The sequence below is a fragment of the Natator depressus genome, chromosome 2 (assembly GCF_965152275.1).
Source record: "Natator depressus isolate rNatDep1 chromosome 2, rNatDep2.hap1, whole genome shotgun sequence".
Classification (NCBI taxonomy): Eukaryota; Metazoa; Chordata; order Testudines; family Cheloniidae; genus Natator; species Natator depressus.
In genome coordinates this window covers 264,752,523-264,776,240 of record NC_134235.1, presented here as the reverse complement: position 1 = coordinate 264,776,240, position 23,718 = coordinate 264,752,523, and the positions used below count along the sequence as shown (strand labels likewise).

The 23,718-nt window shown below is 63.7% G+C and overlaps 1 protein-coding gene across 3 annotated transcripts in view; it reads right to left on the bottom strand.

The window, feature by feature from the left end:
* AGAP3 (ArfGAP with GTPase domain, ankyrin repeat and PH domain 3) overlaps nt 1-23,718 on the bottom strand; it is a 244,918-nt gene that overhangs the window by 123,841 nt on the left and 97,359 nt on the right. For all 3 annotated transcript variants that reach the window (XM_074946654.1, XM_074946656.1, XM_074946657.1), the window contains exons 2-6: nt 19,875-19,933; nt 9,810-9,897; nt 9,464-9,549; nt 3,966-4,107; nt 1,873-2,007 (exon numbers count right to left, since the gene is read on the bottom strand). In XM_074946654.1, the coding sequence (XP_074802755.1) occupies nt 1,873-2,007; nt 3,966-4,107; nt 9,464-9,549; nt 9,810-9,897; nt 19,875-19,933 (510 nt within the window). The remainder of the gene's footprint in view (nt 1-1,872; nt 2,008-3,965; nt 4,108-9,463; nt 9,550-9,809; nt 9,898-19,874; nt 19,934-23,718) is intronic.

Below are 23,718 nucleotides of genomic sequence, written 5' to 3'. Positions count from 1 at the left end.
GGCGGGAGCTTAGGGTCACGGGCCCCACTTCACAGGCTGAGAGGTGAAGCAACTTGCCCAAAGGCAGTCAGTGTCTGTGCTGGGCTGGCAGCCTTGTGGCCCACACTGGACACCTTCTTCAACTCACCCCTTTGTTGCGGATCCGTATCTGCTGAACTGCCCTGCAGCCAGCCCCGGCCCAAGGCAGAGGGCCATCCCCCAGCTGATTTCGATGAATTTCCAAGTCAGATTTAGTGACACCAGGTACCAGACACTTCCCAGGAACCTGCTTCCCTCTGGATCCTGTCCAGAAACAACTTAGTTTGTCTGGCCAGATCTCCCCCTGCGAGCCCCTCCACACTGCTCACGCTCCAGGGGCTCACACCTACTCTCTCCCACTGTTCTAGAGACAGGGTGAGACATGCAGGCAGGTGCCAGCTGTCACGGACACTTCACCCGGAGCTGAAGCTGGGGTGCACACTGGTGAGTCCCAAGTGCACGAATTGGCAGTGGTAAATTCAGTTAGCCAGTTCCCATAATCTCCCAGAACACACCTTGCCCAGGCCCACTGGCCTGTGTCATCAGAGGACCCTTTATCCATGTTTCATCCAGGTCTCCACTACAACCTAACTGTCCAGACCTCCCCTTGACAGCTGGCTCTGGATCCCAGCCATTCTAGAGCCATCACTTCTGCCGCCCCCTCTTGGCCACATCATGCTCTCTCTAGGTCAGTCCACCCCACGTACCTGGACGACCCCTCAGTAGGAAGTCATTTAGCCTAATGGCAGTGAAGCAGTACGGCCAGGAGCAGTGTTTCCCGGGGCCGGGGGGGTGGTGTCAGCACCCCCCAGGAGTCCTAAAGCACTGAACGCTTGATTACCATCTAAAGCAAAGAAAATCTGGTTCCTCCCCTCCCTGCACACACGGCCTGTCAAGACCAAGTATTCCCTGCCAGCCTCCCAAAGCCCACGATTCAATACCAGGGTTACCACTGCTACACTTCCTTCTCTTACTTCAATGGGTCCTGTCGCCGAGAAGGTGAATCCCCTAACCCTCAGCTCTTGGATAGCCCTTTCCCTGGAGGCTTTGCAGAGGGGGAGCAGGATCATTACCTATCTTACAAAAGGGGAAGGAATCACCCACAGTCAGTGGCAGAGTCAGCCGGGGCCCTGCCCACTAGACCACGCTTCCCTCTTCTAGGACCAAGCGAGAAAGAAATCAAGCCCGGCTGCAAGAGATTGCGTTGCACCATTGTGTTCCTTGCAGCTCCACTTCAGCTGCCCCTTGTCCAACAAGCCTCTCCCATGTCAGCAGTGCACCGTCCTTTCCAAACCTCCTTCCATGCCACCCTCTAGGCCTGCAGCCCCTTCCTTTGGGGGCACAATTCTCCTCCCATTCCCCTGCACGCAGCTCCAGTCCATCCGGCCACACAGCCCTGTGCAGGCTGTCCCACTGGGCTCGCGGCCAAGCTCACCCTGGAGAGACGGGGTGGGAAGGGAGAGCAGCCTTTGAAGCATCTCTCCCAAGGCAGGCTCCGGCTGCCAGCCCCTGGACCCCCTGCTCCGTGCAAGCAACAGCAGCAGCTTTCTACCCCAGCTGTTTCCATGCTCTGTTCCCTTACTCGGGACAGCAGTTTGGCTGCTCCCCACCCCACAGCATGTCTAGATACAAAGGATTCGACTGGATTTCCTCCCTGCCTCCCAGGACATTTGCAGTCACCCATTTCTCCAGCCTCGCACTCCCTTTGCCTAACACAGGCCCTCTGGGAGAGACAAGCACTCCAGCGAGCCAGTCACAGGTATCTGGGGCTGCAGGTGCCAGAGCCCCGTATCGGCCGGAGAGCAAGGGGGCAGGGACGGGCGCTGCGTGGCTCTGACCCAGGGCTGCAGTTACCATCCTGGAAGACTCTCTCGACGTTCAGGCCATAGGTGGCGCAGGTCTCGTAGTACGTGCAACGCTTCAGATCGTTGGAGAGTTTGCGGGCCCGAGAGTCATCGATGACACGGGGATTCGTGGCACTGATCGCATCTGGAAACCAAAGAGAGGAAGAATTAGAAAACAGGTTTCCACGCCCCCATCCCACCCTGGAGCCCCCCAAAATACCAGGGTCCCAGCACATTCCCAGGGTCCCTCCAGCCCCAACCAGGGCTGGGATAACCAGCTCCAAAGCCCAGGCCCCTTCTGTCCCGGGCTGAGATAGCCGGGTTCCACAGCACGATACTGGAAACCTGGCAGCCCTCGTCCTCCCCACCACGCCTGCCTCCAGATCACCTGGTTCCACAACCCCCTCCGGGGGCCTGAGGCCTTGGGTCGGGAAGGTACCATCCTCGCTGTGCTCCCCACCCTGCAGACACCACTGACAATTCTCCTCTAGCTTTAATTCCTTGTAGCCTAACCCTAGGAATTTCTGTACTCCCCTCCTTCATGGGGAACTTGCTCTTGCTGGCTTAGTCCACCCTCCTCAAGCACTGGGGCTCTGCTACAGCACCCCACTGCCACTCTCATGCCCGGAACAACCCCCCCAGCCCCTGGCAATCCCACTCCCCACCCGCCCCTGCCCTTCTCTCCACAGTCAAAGGCACACATCAAAGGCTTGTCCATGCCTAAGTCCTCCACCCCTCCCGCCTCCATCCCCCTGCCCGGCATGCGTGCTGGCTAATGTGTGTGGGACCCCTGCAAGGCGGGACTTGGCCTCATGGCTGCATGAAGCATCCTGTGAGAGGCAGAGGCAGTCACGATAACGCCAGCTCTAGACCACTGCAGTCTGAGAGGCGTTGCTACCACCAAGGCTTGAGAGCCCAAGCCGCAGCCTGAGTCGCCATGCCCACAGGATCCCTGGAGCCCGCGAGCGTCAGGCCGGCTGCCAGGCTGGGACGCTGGCTGCCAGCTGCAGGCTAGCACGGACGTACCCCAGGCTCCTCGTTCGCCCCCTTCTGCTGCAGAACAGCCAGCTTCTGCCTTGTGCCCCCGATTCTGACCGAAGGGAAAGCTCCTCCCAGCTCAAATCCCCTGGCCAGCCCAGCCCACGGGAGCCCCCATGCACCCAGTCACCTTCCCCCGAGCCCACTGTGCCAGCCTGGGCAGGTCTGTCAAGACTCATCTCCTCCTCTGCACCTGGCACTGGCAGGACCTGGAGAAGTTTCCCCGCCCCCACTGCCTTCAGTCTCTGCCCAGGGCCCCGAGAGATTCATCCGCCTATCACACCGGCCTTTGCTGGGCCATGCGGGCCTGCTTGGGCTGAGATCCTAGGCAAGCCCCTGGGTGCAGCCCTGAGACCCCCTCTCCACTCTGCCCGACTCCAACCTCCTGCAAGGGGTACTGGGATGCGTCGGGGGGCCACGGTTTGGGGTGGGTGTGGGGGGGAGGTGCCGGGACACCTCAGGGGGGCCCAGAGTCGGGATGGGGTGGGGGGATGTGCCAGGACGCCCCAGGGTGGCCCAGAGTGGGGGTGGGGGAGGTGCCGGGACGCCCCAGGGTGGCCCAGAGTCGGGATGGGGTGGGGGGATGTGCCAGGACGCCCCAGGGTGGCCCAGAGTGGGGGTGGGGGAGGTGCCGGGACGCCCCAGGGTGGCCCAGAGTGGGGGTGGGGGAGGTGCCGGGACGCCCCAGGGTGGCCCAGAGTCGGGATGGGGTGGGGGGATGTGCCAGGACGCCCCAGGGTGGCCCAGAGTGGGGGTGGGGGAGGTGCCGGGACGCCCCAGGGTGGCCCAGAGTGGGGGTGGGGGAGGTGCCGGGACGCCCCAGGGTGCCCGGGGGGGGGAGGGCGGCGTGGGAGGGAGAGGCAACAGCTGGCACCGTGTGCCATGGTGTTTGATGTTCCCGGAGGGGCTTGCCACCCCAACGCAGGACAGGCTTCTTGCGGGGAGCGACTGGCCCTCCCAGAAGTGAAAGCCCAGGCCCCACCCAGAGTCCCTGTGAGCCCTTACGGGCACGGCCAGCCCTGGCACGCGGGGTGTCCCGGCAGCGCTCGCCCGGGGCCCTCTCACCTTGCGTCCCCACCAGGACCATGGGCACCTCGGCCGCGCTGCGGCAGCTGCAGAGCCGCAGGTAGTAGTTGTACACCGTCTGGAAGCTGATCTCGTCCTCCAGGCTGAAGACAAACACCACGGCGTCCACCCAGGCGGCGAACTGGGGGAGACACCGGTCGTCAGCCCCGCGCCCGCCCCACCGAGCCCCTGCCCTGCTCGCTGAGCCCCGGGCCTGCCCACCGAGCCCCTGCCCTGCTCTCTGAGCCCCGGGCCTGCCCACCGAGCCCCTGCCCTGCTCTCTGAGCCCCGGGCCAGCCCACCGAGCCCCTGCCCTGCTCTCTGAGCCCCGGGCCTGCCCCACCGAGCCCCTGCCCTGCTCTCTGAGCCCCGGGCCTGCCCACCGAGCCCCTGCCCTGCTCTCTGAGCCCCGGGCCTGCCCCACCGAGCCCCTGCCCTGCTCTCTGAGCCCCGGGCCTGCCCCACCGAGCCCCTGCCCTGCTCTCTGAGCCCCGGGCCGGCCCCACCGAGCCCCTGCCCTGCTCTCTGAGCCCCGGGCCTGCCCACCGAGCCCCTGCCCTGCTCTCTGAGCCCTGGGCCCGCCCCACCGAGCCCCTGCCCTGCTCTCTGCAGCCCCGCGCCCGCCCCACCGAGCCCCTGCCCTGCTCTCTGCAGCCCCGCGCCCGCCCCACCGAGCCCCTGCCCTGCTCTCTGCAGCCCCGGGCCCGTCCCACCGAGCCCCTGCCCTGCTCTCTGAGCCCCGGGCCTGCCCACCGAGCCCCTGCCCTGCTCTCTGAGCCCCGGGCCTGCCCCACCGAGCCCCTGCCCTGCTCTCTGAGCCCTGGGCCTGCCCCACCGAGCCCCTGCCCTGCTCTCTGAGCCCCGGGCCTGCCCACCGAGCCCCTGCCCTGCTCTCTGAGCCCTGGGCCCGCCCCACCGAGCCCCTGCCCTGCTCTCTGCAGCCCCGGGCCCGCCCCACCGAGCCCCTGCCCTGCTCTCTGCAGCCCCGGGCCTGTCCCACCGAGCCCCTGCCCTGCTCTCTGCAGCCCCTGCCCTGCTCTCTGCAGCCCCGCGCCCGCCCCACCGAGCCCCTGCCCTGCTCTCTGAGCCCCGCGCCCGCCCCACCGAGCCCCTGCCCTGCTCTCTGCAGCCCCGCGCCCGCCCCACCGAGCCCCTGCCCTGCTCTCTGCAGCCCCGCGCCCGCCCCACCGAGCCCCTGCCCTGCTCTCTGAGCCCCGCGCCCGCCCCACCGAGCCCCTGCCCTGCTCTCTGCAGCCCCGCGCCCGCCCCACCGAGCCCCTGCCCTGCTCTCTGCAGCCCCGGGCCCGTCCCACCGAGCCCCTGCCCTGCTCTCTGCAGCCCCGGGCCTGCCCACCGAGCCCCTGCCCTGCTCTCTGAGCCCCGGGCCTGCCCCACCGAGCCCCTGCCCTGCTCTCTGAGCCCTGGGCCTGCCCCACCGAGCCCCTGCCCTGCTCTCTGAGCCCCGGGCCGGCCCCACCGAGCCCCTGCCCTGCTCTCTGAGCCCCGGGCCTGCCCACCGAGCCCCTGCCCTGCTCTCTGCAGCCCCGGGCCTGTCCCACCGAGCCCCTGCCCTGCTCTCTGCAGCCCCTGCCCTGCTCTCTGCAGCCCCGCGCCCGCCCCACCGAGCCCCTGCCCTGCTCTCTGCAGCCCCGGGCCCGCCCCACCGAGCCCCTGCCCTGCTCTCTGCAGCCCCGGGCCTGTCCCACCGAGCCCCTGCCCTGCTCTCTGCAGCCCCTGCCCTGCTCTCTGCAGCCCCGCGCCCGCCCCACCGAGCCCCTGCCCTGCTCTCTGAGCCCCGCGCCCGCCCCACCGAGCCCCTGCCCTGCTCTCTGCAGCCCCGCGCCCGCCCCACCGAGCCCCTGCCCTGCTCTCTGCAGCCCCGGGCCCGTCCCACCGAGCCCCTGCCCTGCTCTCTGCAGCCCCGGGCCCGTCCCACCGAGCCCCTGCCCTGCTCTCTGAGCCCCGGGCCTGCCCACCGAGCCCCTGCCCTGCTCTCTGAACCCCGGGCCTGCCCCACCGAGCCCCTGCCCTGCTCTCTGAGCCCTGGGCCTGCCCCACCGAGCCCCTGCCCTGCTCTCTGCAGCCCCGGGCCCGCCCCACCGAGCCCCTGCCCTGCTCTCTGCAGCCCCGGGCCCGCCCCACCGAGCCCCTGCCCTGCTCTCTGCAGCCCCGGGCCTGCACCACTGAGCCCCTGCCCCACGCCCTGCAGCCCCGCGCCTGCCCCACTGAGCCCCTGCCCTGCTCTCTGCAGCCCCACCGAGCCCCTGCCCTGCTCTCTGCAGCCCCACGCCCGCCCCACCGAGCCCCTGCCCTGCTCTCTGAGCCCCGGGCCTGTCCCACCGAGCCCCTGCCCTGCTCTCTGCAGCCCCTGCCCTGCTCTCTGCAGCCCCGCGCCCGCCCCACCGAGCCCCTGCCCTGCTCTCTGAGCCCCGCGCCCGCCCCACCGAGCCCCTGCCCTGCTCTCTGCAGCCCCGGGCCTGCCCCACCGAGCCCCTGCCCTGCTCTCTGCAGCCCCGGGCCTGCCCCACCGAGCCCCTGCCCTGCTCTCTGAGCCCCGGGCCCGCCCCACCGAGCCCCTGCCCTGCTCTCTGAGCCCCGCGCCCGCCCCACCGAGCCCCTGCCCTGCTCTCTGAGCCCCGGGCCTGCCCCACTGAGCCCCTGCCCTGCTCTCTGCAGCCCCGGGCCCGCCCCACCGAGCCCCTGCCCTGCTCTCTGAGCCCCGGGCCTGTCCCACCGAGCCCCTGCCCTGCTCTCTGCAGCCCCTGCCCTGCTCTCTGCAGCCCCGGGCCTGCCCCACCGAGCCCCTGCCCTGCTCTCTGCAGCCCCGGGCCTGCCCCACCGAGCCCCTGCCCTGCTCTCTGCAGCCCCGGGCCCGCCCCACCGAGCCCCTGCCCAGCTCTCTGCAGCCCCGCGCCCGCCCCACCGAGCCCCTGCCCTGCTCTCTGCAGCCCCGCGCCCGCCCCACCGAGCCCCTGCCCTGCTCTCTGCAGCCCCGCGCCCGCCCCACCGAGCCCCTGCCCTGCTCTCTGCAGCCCCGCGCCCGCCCCACCGAGCCCCTGCCCTGCTCTCTGAGCCCCGCGCCCGCCCCACCGAGCCCCTGCCCTGCTCTCTGAGCCCCGGGCCTGCCCCACTGAGCCCCTGCCCTGCTCTCTGCAGCCCCGGGCCCGCCCCACCGAGCCCCTGCCCTGCTCTCTGAGCCCCGGGCCTGCCCACCGAGCCCCTGCCCTGCTCTCTGAGCCCCGCGCCCGCCCCACCGAGCCCCTGCCCTGCTCTCTGAGCCCCGGGCCTGCCCCACCGAGCCCCTGCCCTGCTCTCTGAGCCCCGGGCCTGCCCCACTGAGCCCCTGCCCTGCTCTCTGCAGCCCCGGGCCCGCCCCACCGAGCCCCTGCCCTGCTCTCTGAGCCCCGGGCCTGCCCACCGAGCCCCTGCCCTGCTCTCTGAGCCCCGCGCCCGCCCCACCGAGCCCCTGCCCTGCTCTCTGAGCCCCGGGCCTGCCCCACCGAGCCCCTGCCCTGCTCTCTGCAGCCCCGGGCCCGCCCCACCGAGCCCCTGCCCTGCTCTCTGAGCCCCGGGCCTGCCCACCGAGCCCCTGCCCTGCTCTCTGCAGCCCCACGCCCGCCCCACCGAGCCCCTGCCCTGCTCTCTGCAGCCCCACGCCCGCCCCACCGAGCCCCTGCCCTGCTCTCTGCAGCCCCGCGCCCGCCCCACCGAGCCCCTGCCCTGCTCTCTGCAGCCCCGCGCCCGCCCCACCGAGCCCCTGCCCTGCTCTCTGCAGCCCCGCGCCCGCCCCACCGAGCCCCTGCCCTGCTCTCTGAGCCCCGGGCCTGTCCCACCGAGCCCCTGCCCTGCTCTCTGCAGCCCCTGCCCTGCTCTCTGCAGCCCCGCGCCCGCCCCACCGAGCCCCTGCCCTGCTCTCTGAGCCCCGCGCCCGCCCCACCGAGCCCCTGCCCTGCTCTCTGCAGCCCCGGGCCTGCCCCACCGAGCCCCTGCCCTGCTCTCTGCAGCCCCGGGCCCGCCCCACCGAGCCCCTGCCCTGCTCTCTGCAGCCCCGGGCCCGCCCCACCGAGCCCCTGCCCTGCTCTCTGCAGCCCCGCGCCCGCCCCACCGAGCCCCTGCCCTGCTCTCTGAGCCCCGGGCCTGTCCCACCGAGCCCCTGCCCTGCTCTCTGCAGCCCCTGCCCTGCTCTCTGCAGCCCCGCGCCCGCCCCACCGAGCCCCTGCCCTGCTCTCTGAGCCCCGCGCCCGCCCCACCGAGCCCCTGCCCTGCTCTCTGCAGCCCCGGGCCTGCCCCACCGAGCCCCTGCCCTGCTCTCTGCAGCCCCGGGCCCGCCCCACCGAGCCCCTGCCCTGCTCTCTGCAGCCCCGGGCCCGCCCCACCGAGCCCCTGCCCTGCTCTCTGCAGCCCCGCGCCCGCCCCACCGAGCCCCTGCCCTGCTCTCTGAGCCCCGGGCCTGCCCCACCGAGCCCCTGCCCTGCTCTCTGAGCCCCGGGCCTGCCCCACCGAGCCCCTGCCCTGCTCTCTGAGCCCCGGGCCCGCCCCACCGAGCCCCTGCCCTGCTCTCTGCAGCCCCACGCCCGCCCCACCGAGCCCCTGCCCTGCTCTCTGCAGCCCCGGGCCTGCCCCACCGAGCCCCTGCCCTGCTCTCTGAGCCCCGGGCCTGCCCCACCGAGCCCCTGCCCTGCTCTCTGCACCCCTGGGCCTGCCCCACCGAGCCCCTGCCCTGCTCTCTGCAGCCCCGTGCCCGCCCCACCGAGCCCCTGCCTTGCTCTCTGCAGCCCCGGGCCTGCCCCACTGAGCCCCTGCCCTGCTCTCTGCACCCCTGGGCCTGCCCCACTGAGCCCTTGCCCTGCTCTCTGCAGCCCCGGGCCCGCCCCACCGAGCCCCTGCCCTGCTCTCTGCACCCCTGGGCCTGCACCACTGAGCCCCTGCCCTGCTCTCTGCAGCCCCGCACCTGTCCCACTGAGCCCCTGCCCTGCTCTCTGCAGCCCCGCACCTGCCCCACCGAGCCCCTGCCCTGCTCTCTGCAGCCCCGCACCTGCCCCACTGAGCCCCTGCCCTGCTCTCTGCACCCCTGGGCCTGCACCACTGAGCCCCTGCCCCACGCCCTGCAGCCCCGCACCTGCCCCACTGAGCCCCTGCCCTGCTCTCTGCAGCCCCGCACCTGCCCCACTGAGCCCCTGCCCTGCTCTCTGCACCCCTGGGCCTGCACCACTGAGCCCCTGCCCCACGCCCTACAGCCCCGCTCCCTGCAGCCCAGCGCCCCTCACACCGCACTGGGGTCAGCACTGATTGGGGGGAGAGCGCCCCGTGCTGACCCCACCATCCACTCCCTGCAGTTTTTAAGCACTTCCTGGTCTCCCATCCAACCCTGTTGTGAGACACAAACCCCTGACGCCTCTTCCCGGACTGACGGCCAGCAGCCTACTCTTCTTCCCCAGGAGCTCTCCACTCCTTCCCCAGGGCTCTCAAGGGGCAGGACTAGTGCGGGGGGATCTTACCTGGAGCTCGGGGGGGCCCCCTTCATCTCGAATCAGCAACAGGTAACTCTGACCATCCACTACGATCTCCTTCTTAAACCGGCCCCCTGGGGACAAGGCAAAGCAGTGCACTGAGCCAGGGTTCGGGGGGGAGAGGGGAATGGAGGGCGCACACCTCCAGGGACACACCTGATGAAAGGCAGCCAGGTGGGCAGGCGCCTGGGGGCAGCTGTGAGGCTGGCATTGCCCAGAGAGAAATCTAGCTGGGGGGGTCACTTCTTAAGCCAGGGATTAGGAGTCAGAGCCCATCTTCCCCCGCCCAGAGCTCCGCATGGGGACAGCCCCCAGGAGGGCAAGAGGCCCTTACCTTCTGGGGACTCCTCCTGCACGTACGTGCCAGTCAGGTAGCGATGCACCAAGGCCGACTTGCCGCTGGACAGGTTCCCCACGATGCCCTGCAACACAAGTGTGCGTGAAAGCGCCCTGCCCCCTCCGTGGTAACCGACATGGGGCCAGCACATCAGCCAAGCCAGTGTGGGTGACACACACACTTACTGCTGGGGCAGCAAGGCCCACCTCAGAGGGCCCAGGCACCGCACCCCCCAGCTTGCCATCCAGTGGCATTCATGGCTCGCCAGGCGGAGCACTGAGCATCCTTGAACTGGATGGGAGCGAAGAGCAGATGCTGGAGCCCTGCTGGCTGAATGCAAGGGGGCTTCCCTTTGTACCGCAGAACACCATGGCAGGCCCAGCACCAGCCCCCCCTCTACCAGCCCCCAATCTCCCGTTGCTTTGATGGGCACCTCTGCTGTCAAGTCACCGCCTGACCCACAGGGAAGGAGACCCTTCTCCCAGCCCACACACCAACCTCCCAAGGGCCACACAACCAGTCACACAGCTCCTGATGCGCAGAAAGAGAGAAAGCGTCTGGCTTTGGGTTTGGCCACAGCTACTACCTGGGATCCCAGCAAAGGGGTGTAAGATCTGCCCTTTCTCTGCCAGCAGCAGAGCACACATTTACAAGTGGGGCTGGCCGCGCTGCCTAGAGCTACGGTTGCCTGACACAACCCGCCATAAGCCCCAGTTTCCCGTTGCTAATGACTTTGCCAGACTTGAGCTGTACGGGCTGAGATTTGCCAAGTCAGTGCCTGCTTCTGGCTGGCTCATTCAGGGCGTCTCCATAATGCGGTTCTTTTGGAGAGCAAGCTCAGCTGCCAACAGGTAAAGCCATTTCTCTACAGAGCTCTCGTGCCTCCGGGGGCTGCAGCAGGTACTAGAAAGTTGGCAAGAGGATAGTCCGGGGGTCAGGGAGGCACCTTCCGCTGTCTCTGGGAAAACCCGGTCAGAGGTGGCCAAGTTCTAACCTGCGGAGCAGACAGTCCCCAACAGCACATGTCCAGTGCAGCTGGGTGTTGGCTTGCACCTTCATTTTCTGGGGTGCCCATGTGCACTAAGCACGCTCCTCCCGCCCCGCTGAACCCTCCGCATTGCCCACAGAACAGCGCCCCACATAAAGACAAAATGGACCCTTCACTTGCTGTATTCCCTCATCTGGCCTACGGAAAGCGGCACTTGGCAAGGAGCCAGGAGAAGGAGCGTTCTTACCTCACCACTTCTCCTGAGCGCTGTTCACTCCGTGCACCTCCCTTGCTGCTGACCAAGGCCTCGTTGCCCCACACTGGGAAGCAGGCCAGTATCAGCCTGCTCCTTTGCAGAGCTGCGAGCGTAACACAGCGTGTAACGGAGCAGACCCAAGTCTCAGCGGCTTGAGGTTAAGATTTTGTCAGGAGTACTTTTACTAAAAGTCACGGACAGGTTGTGGGTAACAAACAAAAAGTCACGGAAGCCTGTGATGTGTCCTTGACCTTTACTAAAAATACCTGGGGACGGGACACTAAAAGTCAGAGCCCTGCCGGGGGCTGACTGCTGGCCGCTGCTCCTGCCCCAGCCACTGCTCCTGTGGTGGAGGCTGACCCAGCCCAGTTGTTGCTTTGGGCCCGGGGGCTGCACCTGCAGTGGGGGCTGACCCAGCCCCGCCACAGCTCCTGCCCTAGTCTGCTGCTCCTGGGCAGGGGCTGACAGTTGCTCCAGCCCCACCGCTGCGGCCGGCTGAAACCGAAGAAGTCATTAAGGTCCATTAAAGTCACAGAATCTGTGACCTTTGTGACAGAATCGGATCCTTAGCCACGCAGAAAGAACCTGCATATCTTTGGCCTTAGCCATGCTGTCTGTAAAGTGAGGCTACTCATGTATAAATAACCCAGTGTGTTTTGCATCCTCCTCTAGTGGCTTCTTCACAGAGGACATAACCTACCACTGCTGTTAGCGAATGTAGTTCCTCTGTCAGCTCAAGTGGTAGAGGTTTGCACTGCACCCAGAAATTCTGAGTTCAAACCCTGCTGGTGACTGAGGCAAAGATGCTTACATTTGCATATGAATGAATTTTTCCCTCAATTTTTCTTTTTTCAAAATAAGTGCTAGGAAATTCCATCTCCATAGCTAGGAAAGCCGTGCACAGAACGAGGCATGGTCCTGTGGGAAACGTGGCATATGATCACCCAAACAAACTCTCTGCCATAGTAGACCTCCCAGGGACGAGGGAAGGCTCATTTCTGGCATTTCCGAACTCCCAAGTGCTCAACTTGGTAAACTTGGTCACATTCTTTCCTGACAGGTTTGTGTGTGGACGGATAAATACAGCATCAAGGTGCTGCTCCACATCGTCCCTCCCCACCCACTGTGAGCCCAAACAGGCCTCACACTTGGAAGAACGGACGACCTGATAAATCTGGCTCAGGGTAACTCTGCAGGATGGGGTATGACATTAAGCACATTAAGCTTAGTTTGTGTTTTTTGTTTATTATGCTAGGTTATCTGCTTTGCTACATGTCACGGAGTCCCTAGGCAATGCTCTGGAACTGCTCCCTACGAAGCCAGTCTGGGGACGCCTCCTCTCCCCAGGGCAAGAAGCTTGCACAACTTCCACCTTCCTGGGGCTGACCTCGGAGCATTCAGCATCCACGTCCACACCGTGCACTTCCCACCGTGAGTCCGCACAGGCGGGCTCCTGGAGAAGCCAGAGGGTCCTGCCCCCCAACTCCGCACTCAGACGTGACTCTCAGCCAGCCAGTAAAATAGAAGGTTTATTAGATGACAGGAACATGGTCCAAAACAGAGCTTGTAGGTACAGAGAACAGGACCCCTCAGTCAGGTCTGTCTTGGGGGGCAGGGAGGCCAGAGCCCGGATCTGGGCCTCCCTCCATTTCCCCAGCTAGCTCCAAACTGAAACTCTCCAGCCACTCCTCTCCTTTATCTCTTTCCTGGGCCAGGAGGCCACCTGATCTCTTTGTTCTCCAACACCTTAGTTGGCACCTTGCAGAGGAGGGGCCCAGGCCATCAGTTGCCAGGAGACAGGGTGTCGGCCATTCTCTGTGCAGAATCACACTGGCCCCCCTAGGGCTCTGCAACAATCACACCCCTTGAGGCCCCCACCTTGAGACTTAAGAACTGTATAGGGGAAACTGAGGCACTCACACAGTATTCAGAGGAAACATTAAGAACATTCCCACTTCGTCACATCTCTCCCCCCTTCGAGACTGAACTGAGCGAGGTCACTTTAGCCGGTGACCGAGGGAAGTTCGAACCCACCAACGTTCCCATGGATGCCCCAGCATCTCTCCCATTCCTTGGTGGGAGTTACACCAGGCCCCTCCAGATTCACACCCTCCCTTAGGTCAGGTGTGCTTGATGGCACTCGCAGGCGGCATGTGGGAAGGTTTATGCGGCCTGTGCCCTTTTGCCACCCCAATACCCCTGGGATTCAAACTGGGATTGGGATTTCTCCCAGTACTCCAGTCTGGAAGGCTGCGATTCAGGCTCTTTTGCTTAAGAGCCCCCATCTTGACCTTGACCAGCTCTGGGCTTGGGCAGCTGCTCCCCACCTTGTGGCCCAGGTACGACACCTCTGCCATCCCCACCTTACACCTTCCAGCTTTTACCATCAGTCCTGCCTCCTTGGGGCAACCCAGCCCCCTCTTCACCTGGGACACATGTTCCTCCCAGGCCTGGCTAAGATATCCTCAACGTATGCCAGGGCCACGTTCTCCACCCCCCTCAATAGCCGATCCACCCGGCGCTGGGAGGTGGCTGACACCCCCTTGAGGTCGAAAAGCAGGACCAGAGACCCCCCCTCTGCTGAAGATGGTCAGCAGCGCGTCTGCCCTGGTGTCTGCCTCGGTGGAGGACAGAGCCCCCGCCTCTGGGTAGCAGGGGGCGAGATCCATCACCCCCAGGACGTATTTCTTCCCTGACCGGGTCGCCTTGCTGAGGGGCCCCACTATGTCCATGGCCCCCTTCTGGAAAGGTTCCTCTGTGATGGGCCGGGGTCTCAAGGGGTCACAGGACCTGCCGTGCCGCTGGGCCGTGTCCCAGACTCCGGGCCAGTCACAGTTCTGCAGCAGCCGCTGCCTGGGGCCTGGATCCCCTGGTGTCCCGAGAGAGGGACATCGTGGGCCAGGTACGACAGCGGCAGCAACACTTCTGGGGCACCCGCAGCTGCCTCCTGATCCCCCACAGTTCTACTTCCCCTGGGGGAGCCCCTTCCCGGTCCAGGAATCCCTTCTCCCACAGGGATCTGTCCCTGCAGCCTTCCCCATGGGGGTTTGCAGCCTGTGGCCAGCACGTCCCCTCAGCTCCTCCAAGGAGGGATCCTTCTGCGGCTCGGTCTGGAGTTCAGCTGCTGGGGGAGGGAGTGGGACCTGCTCCCTCTCGCGGGCTGGGCCTGGGGTCACAGCCCCGCTGAGCCCTGTCCCTGGTCACTCGCTCCCTGCGTGGGATCACTTCCTAGCAGCGTCTCTGGACCAGGCAAAACTGGTTGGCAGCCGTCCTGCCCTGCCTGTGTCTCCCCCCTCAGCTGGGGTCTTATATCCCCCCCTTGCTCAGCGCTGCCCTTGCTGTCCCAGTGGGGGTAGGCAGCGAGCTCGCTGCTTTCCTCACTGCATCAGAGCCAGTGTGAGCCCCCTCTCTGGTGTGCAGGGGGGTGGGGAGCATCTCTCCATCCCACTCGGCCCCAGGGGGCTGCTTACAGACAGGTGGGTATCCTGAGCTTAGCAGCTCCTCCCCCCTGCCAGCCAGGTCATTTGCATTTTCACTGACCATTTCCCTCTCCGCTGATTGGTTCCCTGGATTCAAATTCAAATCCTCAGCCATTACAGGAGCAGGGCCTGGATCCTGTCCCAAAGAGATATAGTCGTCCTCCAACAGCACTCACAGCTGATATCCTGGAGAACCCCAACAACCAGCCAGCCCCACCCCTCCTGGGTCTGCACAGGGATCTGGGCCATAGGCAGGGCGAGGGGCTTCATCCCTGGGACCTTCACCCAGGTCACACAGCCCCCCAGCATATGGGGGGGTTGCACCACCTGGGGCCTGACAACAGTTCACTCTGTCCCAGGGTCTCACCACCCCAGGAATGTCTCCCCATTCACCATCACCTTCCGCTCCCACTGGGGATCCGAGGGGCCTGAGCCCAGGAGACTCCACACAGACATATAGGTTGGGGTCAGGAGTGGGAGCCTGTCCACCTCCCCACCCATCTGGCTGACAGGAGTCTATGGCCTTGGGACCCAGCAAGGGAGCTAGACACCGGGGCTGTTCTGCAGAGTCCCCCTGGTTCAAATCGCCAGCCTGCTCAAAGGCAGTGGGGTGGGCATCCACATCCCCCCCTCCTTAACCAGGGGCAGCAATTTACTCTCGAGGTTCCCTGCGGAACTGGCTCCCCAGGGGCTATCCCCACTCACCCCAGGGAGGTCCCCTAGGCCTCTCCGCCCCACCATCGCCAGTTCATGCTGCTGCTGCTTCTGCAGCTCTTTCTCGGGCTCTCGCTGTCTCTCCCAGTCCTCTTGCTCTCTCGGACTCAGCTCCAATCCCGTCCGTCTCCGATCCCCGGATGGGGAACCCGATCGTGAAGACCCCCATCTGGTCGGGGACAGGAGTCTTGGGGATGCCTGGCTACCACTCCAGCTGCTCCCAGATCCTGCTGTAGCCCCATTTGGGTCAGGAGTCTGTTCCTTAGAGCGGTCATCCTCCTCCAGCTGCTCGATTAACTGTGCTTTGGTGAACTTTCCAATGCTCAACCCTCTCTTCTTGCACAGGGTTACAATGTCCTTCTTAAGGATACGGTGACAGGCCATCACCTCGCTGTTCCCAAGTTGTTGTGGACTCACAGGCCTGTGTGCTCTCAGCTCCCCACGGTTTCCAGGGAGAACCCCTAGTGTGCCAGCCCTTCTCGAGGTCACCACCTCTTTGCCAGGGTTGAGCGGCAGACTCCTTCGTCCCTGGAACAGCTCACTGCAGTCTCCAGGGGGAACCCATCACTGCAATAGTCCTTTTTGCTGGTCACTATCTCCCTTAGCGTAGCTCCTTCACCCCCTGAAACAGCCCCTCTCTGAGCCTTCAGCACGCCTGGTCCTCGTTACTCCCCCTTCGTTTTACTGCTCCCCAGTCACTTACTGCAAGAAGCACCATTCACGGAGTGCAATGCATCCCACCTGTGCCACCAGTTGTCACGGAGTCCCTGGGCAATGCTCTGGAACTGCTCCCTACGAAGCCAGTCAGGACTCTGGTGATTTCTCCTCTCCCCAGGGCAAGAAGCTTGCTCAACTTCCACCTTCCTGGGGCTGACCTCGGAGCATTCAGCATCCACGTCCACACCGTGCACTTCCCACCGCGAGTCTGCACAGGCGGGGCTCCTGGGGAAGCCAGAGGGTCCTGCCCCCCAACTCCGCACTCAGACGTGACTCTCAGCCAGCCAGTAACACTGAAGGTTTATTAGATGACAGGAACATGGTCCAAAACAGAGCTTGTAGGTACAGAGAACAGGACCCCTCAGTCAGGTCTGTCTTGGGGGGCAGGGAGGTCAGAGCCCCATCTGAGCCTCCCTCCATTTCCCCAGCCAGCTCCAAAACTGAAACTCTCCAGCTCCTCCTCTCACCTTTGTCTCTTTCCCGGGCCAGAAGGCCACCTGATCTCTTTGTTCTCCAACCCCTTCAGTTGGCACCTTGCAGAGGAGGGGCCCAGGCCATCAGTTGCCAAGAGACAGGGTGTCAGCCATTCTTTGTGCAGAATCACACTGGCCCCCTAGAGCTCTGCCACAATCACATCCCCTGATCCCACCACCTAGATACTTAAGAACTGCATAGGGAAAACTGAGGCACCCACACAGTGTTCAGAGAAAACATTAAGAACATTCCCACTTCGTCACACTTGGTAATCTGCTTTGATCTGTTTGCTACCCCTTATATTCACTTAAAATCTATCTTTTGTAGTTAATAAACTTGTTTTTGCTTTATCTAAACCAGTGTGTGGGAATCATTACACAGGGGCAGACGGCTGTTGCATATTCCTCTCCACATTGAGGGAGGGGGCAAATGTTATGAGCTTTCACTGTACAGTTCCCTGTGCAGTGCAAGACAGTATAATTCTGGGTTTATACTCCAGAGGAGGTGAGTGCCTGGGAAGCTGGGACTTGCCTTAACTGTAGCCTTCCTATGCAGGGGCTGGTCAGAGAGCCTGCGTATAACTGCAGCTGGGTGTGTCCCTACCTGTATGTGTGCTGGTGAATAGGCAGGCTGGAGGGCTTTGTCGTTTGTCACAGCAGTACAGTGTGAAAGAGAGCCCAGGCTGGTGCGTCAGGGAGCTCAGCGGTACCCCAGTTCCAGGTGGTGCCCCGGGAGGAACCCGTCACACCCATCCCATGCCCAGGCCAGTGTGACGAAGCGGGACTGTTCTTAATGTTTCCTCTGAATAGAGTGGGGGTGCCTCAGTTTCCCCTAGGCAGTTCTTAAGTATCTAGGTGGTGGGGAAAGGGTGTGTGATCGATGCAGAGCCCTAGAGGGCAGGTGTGTGCAGGGGTCTGGACACAGAGAATGGCTGACACCCTGTTTCCTGGCAACTGATGGCCTGGCCCTTCCCCCCTGCAAGGTGAGAGCTAAAGGGTTGGAGAACAAAGGAATCAGGTGACCTCCTGGCCCGGGAAAGGGACAAAGCCCAGAGGAGGAGGGGCTGGAGAGAGTTTCAGTTTGGGGCTGGCTGGGGATGAGGAGTGACGTGCAGACGTGGTTGTCTGGCTCACTGCCCCCCAAAATGGACCCGGCTGAGGGGTCCTGTTCTCTGCACCTACAAGCTCTGTGTTAGACCGTGTTCCTGTCGTCTAATAAACCTTCTGTTTTACTGGCTGGCTGAGAGTCACGTCTGACGGCGGAGTTGGGGGGCAGGACCCTCTGGCTTCCCCAGGACCCTGCCTGGGCGGACTCGCTGGGGGAAGCGCACAGAGGGGCAGAGGAGGCTGAATGCTCCGAGGTCAGACCCAGGCAGGGGGAAGCCGGGTGAGCTGTGTGTCCTGCAGACAGTCTGCTCACAGAAAGGAGACTTCCCCAGAGTCCTGACTGGCTTCGAAGGGAGCAGTTCCAGAGCATCGCCCGGGGACTCCGTGACAGCCAGCTGTTCCAATGGGAAGTTATCCTTGCTGGGAAAAAAATTGCTTATTTCCCATTTGAACTTTGCCGACATCAACTTCCAGCCACTGGCTCGTGTTCTGCCTTCGTCTGGGAGATCAAATCTCCTCCCCACTTAGGCACTTCTGGGCTGTGAACCGTTTCTTTGCTAAGCTAAGCAGAATGAGTTTCTCCAGTCTCTCACTACAGGGCAGGTTTTCCAGACTTAAAATCCCTGAAGTTTCTATGCGGACAGAGAACACTTCCCAGGCATGCGGAGGTGTCGCTGTCAGACGCAGCTCCAGCGCCAGCCAGGTGCGGTGCTGGTGAAAGGGCAGCCACTGAGGGCCCCTGGGAGACTGGGCAGGACCTAGCCATGCCAGGAGCTCTTTGCCGGTGCAATGCACAGGGAGAGCTGGCTCCCGTTCTGAGCACAGCCTGGCCATGCTGCACACCCAGCGAACTGTACAGAAAAGGCTCGAACGGATGGGGCTCAGGCTCACAGGAACAAAAAGACCTGCCCAAGGTCACACAGAGAGTCTGTGGCAGAGTCCAGAATTGAATCTGTCCCCCACAACTCCCAGGCCAGGTCCCGAATCCTAAGGCCAGGTGTGAGATACACCATCAGCGGGAGGGAAATCCAGGTACCTTGACACTGCTGCCATGCCCAAGGCCACACACGTGAGGGCCCTGAACAGTGCGAGGCTGCACATGGGGGGTGGGGGATGGAGAAGCCAACAGTAGGGCAGAGGGGAGGGGAGAGGAGCTTGGTTTCCCCCAGGCACTGCGGGAGCCTCACCTATCACCAGGTCACAGGGCACCAGGAACAGATGGGGGCTGAATGGAGACAAACAATGGAACAGCTGACCGGGGCGAAGGGGGACAGAGACTTCATCACGCAGGGTGAATCCAGACCGGGAGTCTCTCTAACACACCTGCTTTACCTCCTGCAGATGGGCTGGGCAGGGCTGAAGGAGACCCTGGGCTCTGCAGGAGGCTGTATGGGATGGGCAGAACGGTCCCTGGGGCTTTCACGTCTAAGGACGCAACCCCAGCCCAGCAGCCTTTCCTGTCTGTGACAAAATGGGAGTTTTCTTAATGTTTTGTATGAATACTGTGCATGCCTCAGTTTCCCTTGTGTGTTACACAAGTCTCTAGGTGGTGGGATAAGGGTGTGTGACCGCTGCAGAGACTCCCTAGAGGGCAGGCGTGACTGCCAGAGAACCCCAGGGCCAACACTCTGTATCCTGGCAACTGATGGCCGGGCCCCCCTGCCATGAGTCGGAGAACAAAGAGAGAGGTGGAGACCAGGTGACCAGTTTGCCCGGGAAAGACACAAAGGCTGGAGTAGAGGCAGCTGGGTGTGCCTGAGGCCGGTTGGCTGGAAGCTGGTCAGTCTCCTGGTTTGGGACTCAGGGGCAGAGCCCAGGGCTCCGGATCCCCTCCCCCAAGATGGACCTGGCTGAATGTTCCTGCTCCCTGTGCTGACAAGCTCTGTTCTATGCTGGGTTCCCCACGACTAATAACCCGTCTGTGTCATGCTGGCCGGGAGCCACGGCTGGCTGCAGAATTGGGGGCAGGGCCCTTTGGGGGCGTGTGAGGCTCCCCAGGTGTCCCCTACTCGCTGCGGGGCACTCTTGGTGTGAACAGGGGGCTGAATGCTCCGAGGTGAGACCTAGGAGGAGGGGACTTGCCCTGGTGAGAGCGCGCCCCGGGGGCGGTCCCACAGCCATAGGTCCCCTCTGGCTTCATTCCCAGGGTTCCAGAGCGCCCAGCCCCTGCACCCGCGACATCATCCAAGGGGACATGCACACGGCAGCCCTGCCCCACCTCCCGCAGAGCATGGGGGTCTCCCTCCCACTGCTCACAAGCATGCACCCACCCAGCCACAGGCCCTCCGAGGGGCTCTGCAGGCGGAGCAGGCTGGGCCAAGCACTCACCACTTTGAGCTCAGGCACCGAGCGGCTCAGGGTCCATTCCTGGCTGTTCACAAACGAATCTGCAGAAAAGAGACAAGAGGCCGTCAGCCCCTGACTGGGGAGAGGAGTCCTCAGCTCCCAGAGTCCCTACCCTGCCCTGCCCACAGGGATGCCGTGGGCTCCCACCCACACACGGAGGGGAGGGAACTGCAATGCCCGGGCTCAGAGAGGCCGCTCGCTGATGGAGGGGGCAGCACAGGGCAGTGACTGAGACCAGCAGCCACCGAGGCAGCCTCCGTAGGTCCCGAGTCTGCACTGGGAGCACCCCATAGACCAAAAGTGAGCAGGGGTGACCTCCAGGGGCACTAGGACCATGCGGCACCCCCTTTCCCCAGCCTCATGGGCTGGAGGGAGAAGGAAATTCCAGGGAGGAGCCGGCCCCGCCGGGAGAAAGCGAAGGGGGCAGAGAACAGCCACAGCAGGGGCGGCAGCGCTGGGCAGGAAAACCAGTGGGAGCCGTGGGCAGGGCGACCAGACAGCAGGTGTGAGCTGCAGGGACGGGGCAAGAGATACTGATATGAGACAAAGCCCCGAATACTGCGACTGTCCCACAAAATCGGGACAGCTGGTGACCCCGGGTGGCGGGGGAACACACCCGGAGCCGTGATGGCAGAGGTGAAGGGACGCAACGGTGGGGGAAGAGGCAGGTGGGGGGGATTGGCCCAGGGGAAGAGGCAGGTGGGGGGTGGCCCCGGGAGGGAAGATGCAGCCAGAGCTGCGTCAGCAGGACTGTGAGCAGGACTTTCTCCCGCTCGCTGACTGGCCATTCCCTCCAGCCCCGCCAGTCTGCTCACCTCAGGCTCTGTCCAGCCGCCCTGCCCCTGTTCGGCTACCCCCCTCGTTAAGCCCCACCCGTCGTCAGAGCCGGCCCAGCAGCTGCCTCGCCCTGTCCCTTCCCCAGCCTGGGCCAGCTCCGGAGGGGAGGGGCTGGTACTGCCCATGCAGCACCCAGCACCCCAGGAAGCACGGCTGGCCAGGCCCGCGGCACTCAGCCCAGGCCCTCCTCCCATTCCCCATGGGGCTGCTGCCTTCCCTAGCCCCTCTACACCTACGGGCTAGACAGCCTCCCTGCGCCTGCCGCCTTCTCCCCACGCAGAGAACAGCACCCGCACCCCCAGCCCTGCGGAGCGGGATCCAATGGCCCCCACCAGCCCAGTTCTCTGGCACCTGGGGCTCCTCCCCTGCCGAAGAGCCACCCGACAAGGATGACACGCAAATTCATGAAGCGTTCCATAAAAAAAGAAAAGAAAACCACCCAACAAGCTCACAACAGTGCCGCCCAAACCAGTTGTGCAAGTCAAGCAGCTGTGGGTCCAGACCCCGGCAGATGCTTCACCCCTCAGCCACCCCGCACACGGGACGCCGAGCCCGAGCAGAGCAGGAAAGCGCCAGCAGGCCTAACCCAGGACATGCCAGCAACAGAAGGGTTTCTGGCCCAGCCCCCCGGGCAAGTCTCGGTCTCCTGTACATGCAGGGGGGCAGCGTGGCAGGCACGCACCCCATGGCAATGGTGCAACAGCAGCAAAGGGGCCTGGTCTGGGAACGCAGGAAACCCACCCCTGGGGTCTCAAGCCGCGCCTCGGCTGCCCAGCCAGGCCGGTTTCCACCAATGAACAGTGACAGCCAGTCCTTACCTAGTGCAGCAGGAGAGCTCAAAGCGTTTCACAAAGGAGGTCACGGTCATTCACCACATCTTACAGATGGGGAAACTGAGTCACCGCAAGGCAAAGGGTCTCGCCCGAGGTCCCCCCTGCCAGGGCAGAACTGGGAAGAGAACCCAGGTCTCCTGTGTCCTAGGCCAGGCCTCACACAGCTGCCTCCCACCAGCCCCGTCAGGAGCACGGAGCTGTTCTGACGAGAGCTGTAGGGCAGGGGCCCGGCTAGCTGGGAAGCTCAGCAGGACCCAGCATGGGAGCCATTTTTCTATCCCTTTCAAACAATGGAAATTGAATGCAACAACCTGGGTGGGCAGCCACAGTGGCCTCTGCCCCCATCGCCGCCCCGGGGCAGGCAGGCTGCACCGTCCAGGCCAGCTGTTGCTGCTGGCCAGTGCTTTGAGCCAACAGCTGCCATGACACAGCTGTCTGCACTCCAGTCATGGCCTAATCTTGCTGCTAAGGCCAACTGAGCTCAGCTGGGGCCCTTAGCGCTTGAGGGGGGGACAGGATTTAGGGGGTCCCTGAGAAGGGGAGTTCCTGTCGCAGGAGATAGAGGCTGCCCTGCCCCTTCTGCCTGGCCCACCACGGACCTTTTGCCTCAGCACCTTCCCTTACCCATTCCCTTCCTGAGCTGGACAGATGGACCAAGGCTGAGGCATGACCTGACCTTGGCTGCACAGCCGCTTCTTAAACATCTAGTGCAGCAGCCCCGGTGCTAAGGGCTGCAGGAAACAAAGGTACAGGGGGGAATGGGGTGCCCCTAAACCCTGATGGGAAGGGAGCATTTGTAAAGGGAGTCTTGTACTATCCTGTTTTTAGCATGTGCACGCTCACCTGTGCTCACTAGCATGCACAAGCGCTTACCAGTGCACCCGTGCCACTGCATGCATAAGGGCTCACTGCTGCACACGCACCACTGCACCCACACCCATCAGCATGCACGAGCACTCCCCAGTGTGCCCGCACCAGTGCGCCAGGCCCACTACTGCACGTGAGCACTCACTGGTGCACCCCTGCCCAGTCTAGAGTACATAAGCACTCCCCTATGAGCCTGCACCCCTGCACCCTTGCTTGCTAGCATGCATGAGTGCTCACCGGGGTGCCTGAGCCCACTAGTGCATGTGCAAGCTGGGCTGCTTTTCAGCTCACAAATCTCTCCACGGGTCCAAGCGAAGCCCACAAGCATGGGAGGATGAAACTGGAGCTATGTCAGGGCCAAGTCTCCCAGTGATCAGCCTGAGCCAGCCCATTGTGGGGGGATGAAGGACGCGTCTGACATCCCAGGCTCACATCCCGAATCAGGTCCCTTTAAGTCACTCTGGGTCCCACCTTTCAGCAGCCATCACACAAGGGCCGGAATGGACCTCCTGGGTCTTCGATTCCAGTCCCCTGCTGCCAGCCGTCACCCCATCACATCATTCCCATCACAAAACTCACCACGCTCTGTCTTTAAGCTAGTGAGCTCGTCTGCGCCCACTGCTCCTCTTGGGAGGCTGGTCCAGGACCTCCCTCCTCCAAGGTTAGAAACCCGCTTCTCATTTCCTGCCTCAATTTACTCCCAGCCAGTTCGTCCCCATTTGTTCTTGTGCCAACACTGTCCTTTAACTTCACTAGCTCTTCTCCCTCCCTGGCATTTACCCTGATGTATTTCTAGGGCAATCGGATCCTGTGAGCCTTCGTTGTGCTGGGCTAAACAAGCCAGTCTCCTCTCCAGAAACCACCCCTCCAATCAGAGATTAGCCTAGCTGTCCTTCACTGCACCTTGGATCCACTTTGGATCCCTCTTTCTTGAGCACAAGTGACCAGAACTGCACAAAGCATTCCAGCGGAGGGCTTACCAGCACCTTGTGCAACAGCATTCCTACCTCCCTGTCTCGACTGGACATACCTTGCCTGATGCATCCAAGAATCAAAGCTGCTTAAAAAAAACCCCACTGCTGCATCTCATCGGTGGCTCACAATCATCCTGTGATTGCCTGATCCACTCAGGTCTTTCTCCTTCTCCCTGGCCAGAGCTCTAAGCCTGGAACCCCTCCCCTGTTCCGCCCCTTCTCCTGCAGCCCCGACCCTGTTCCGCCCCCACTCCCTACCCCTTCCCTTTCCCCCCCAGGGCCCCGAGACTGGAAACGCTCCGGGGCTGGGAGCAA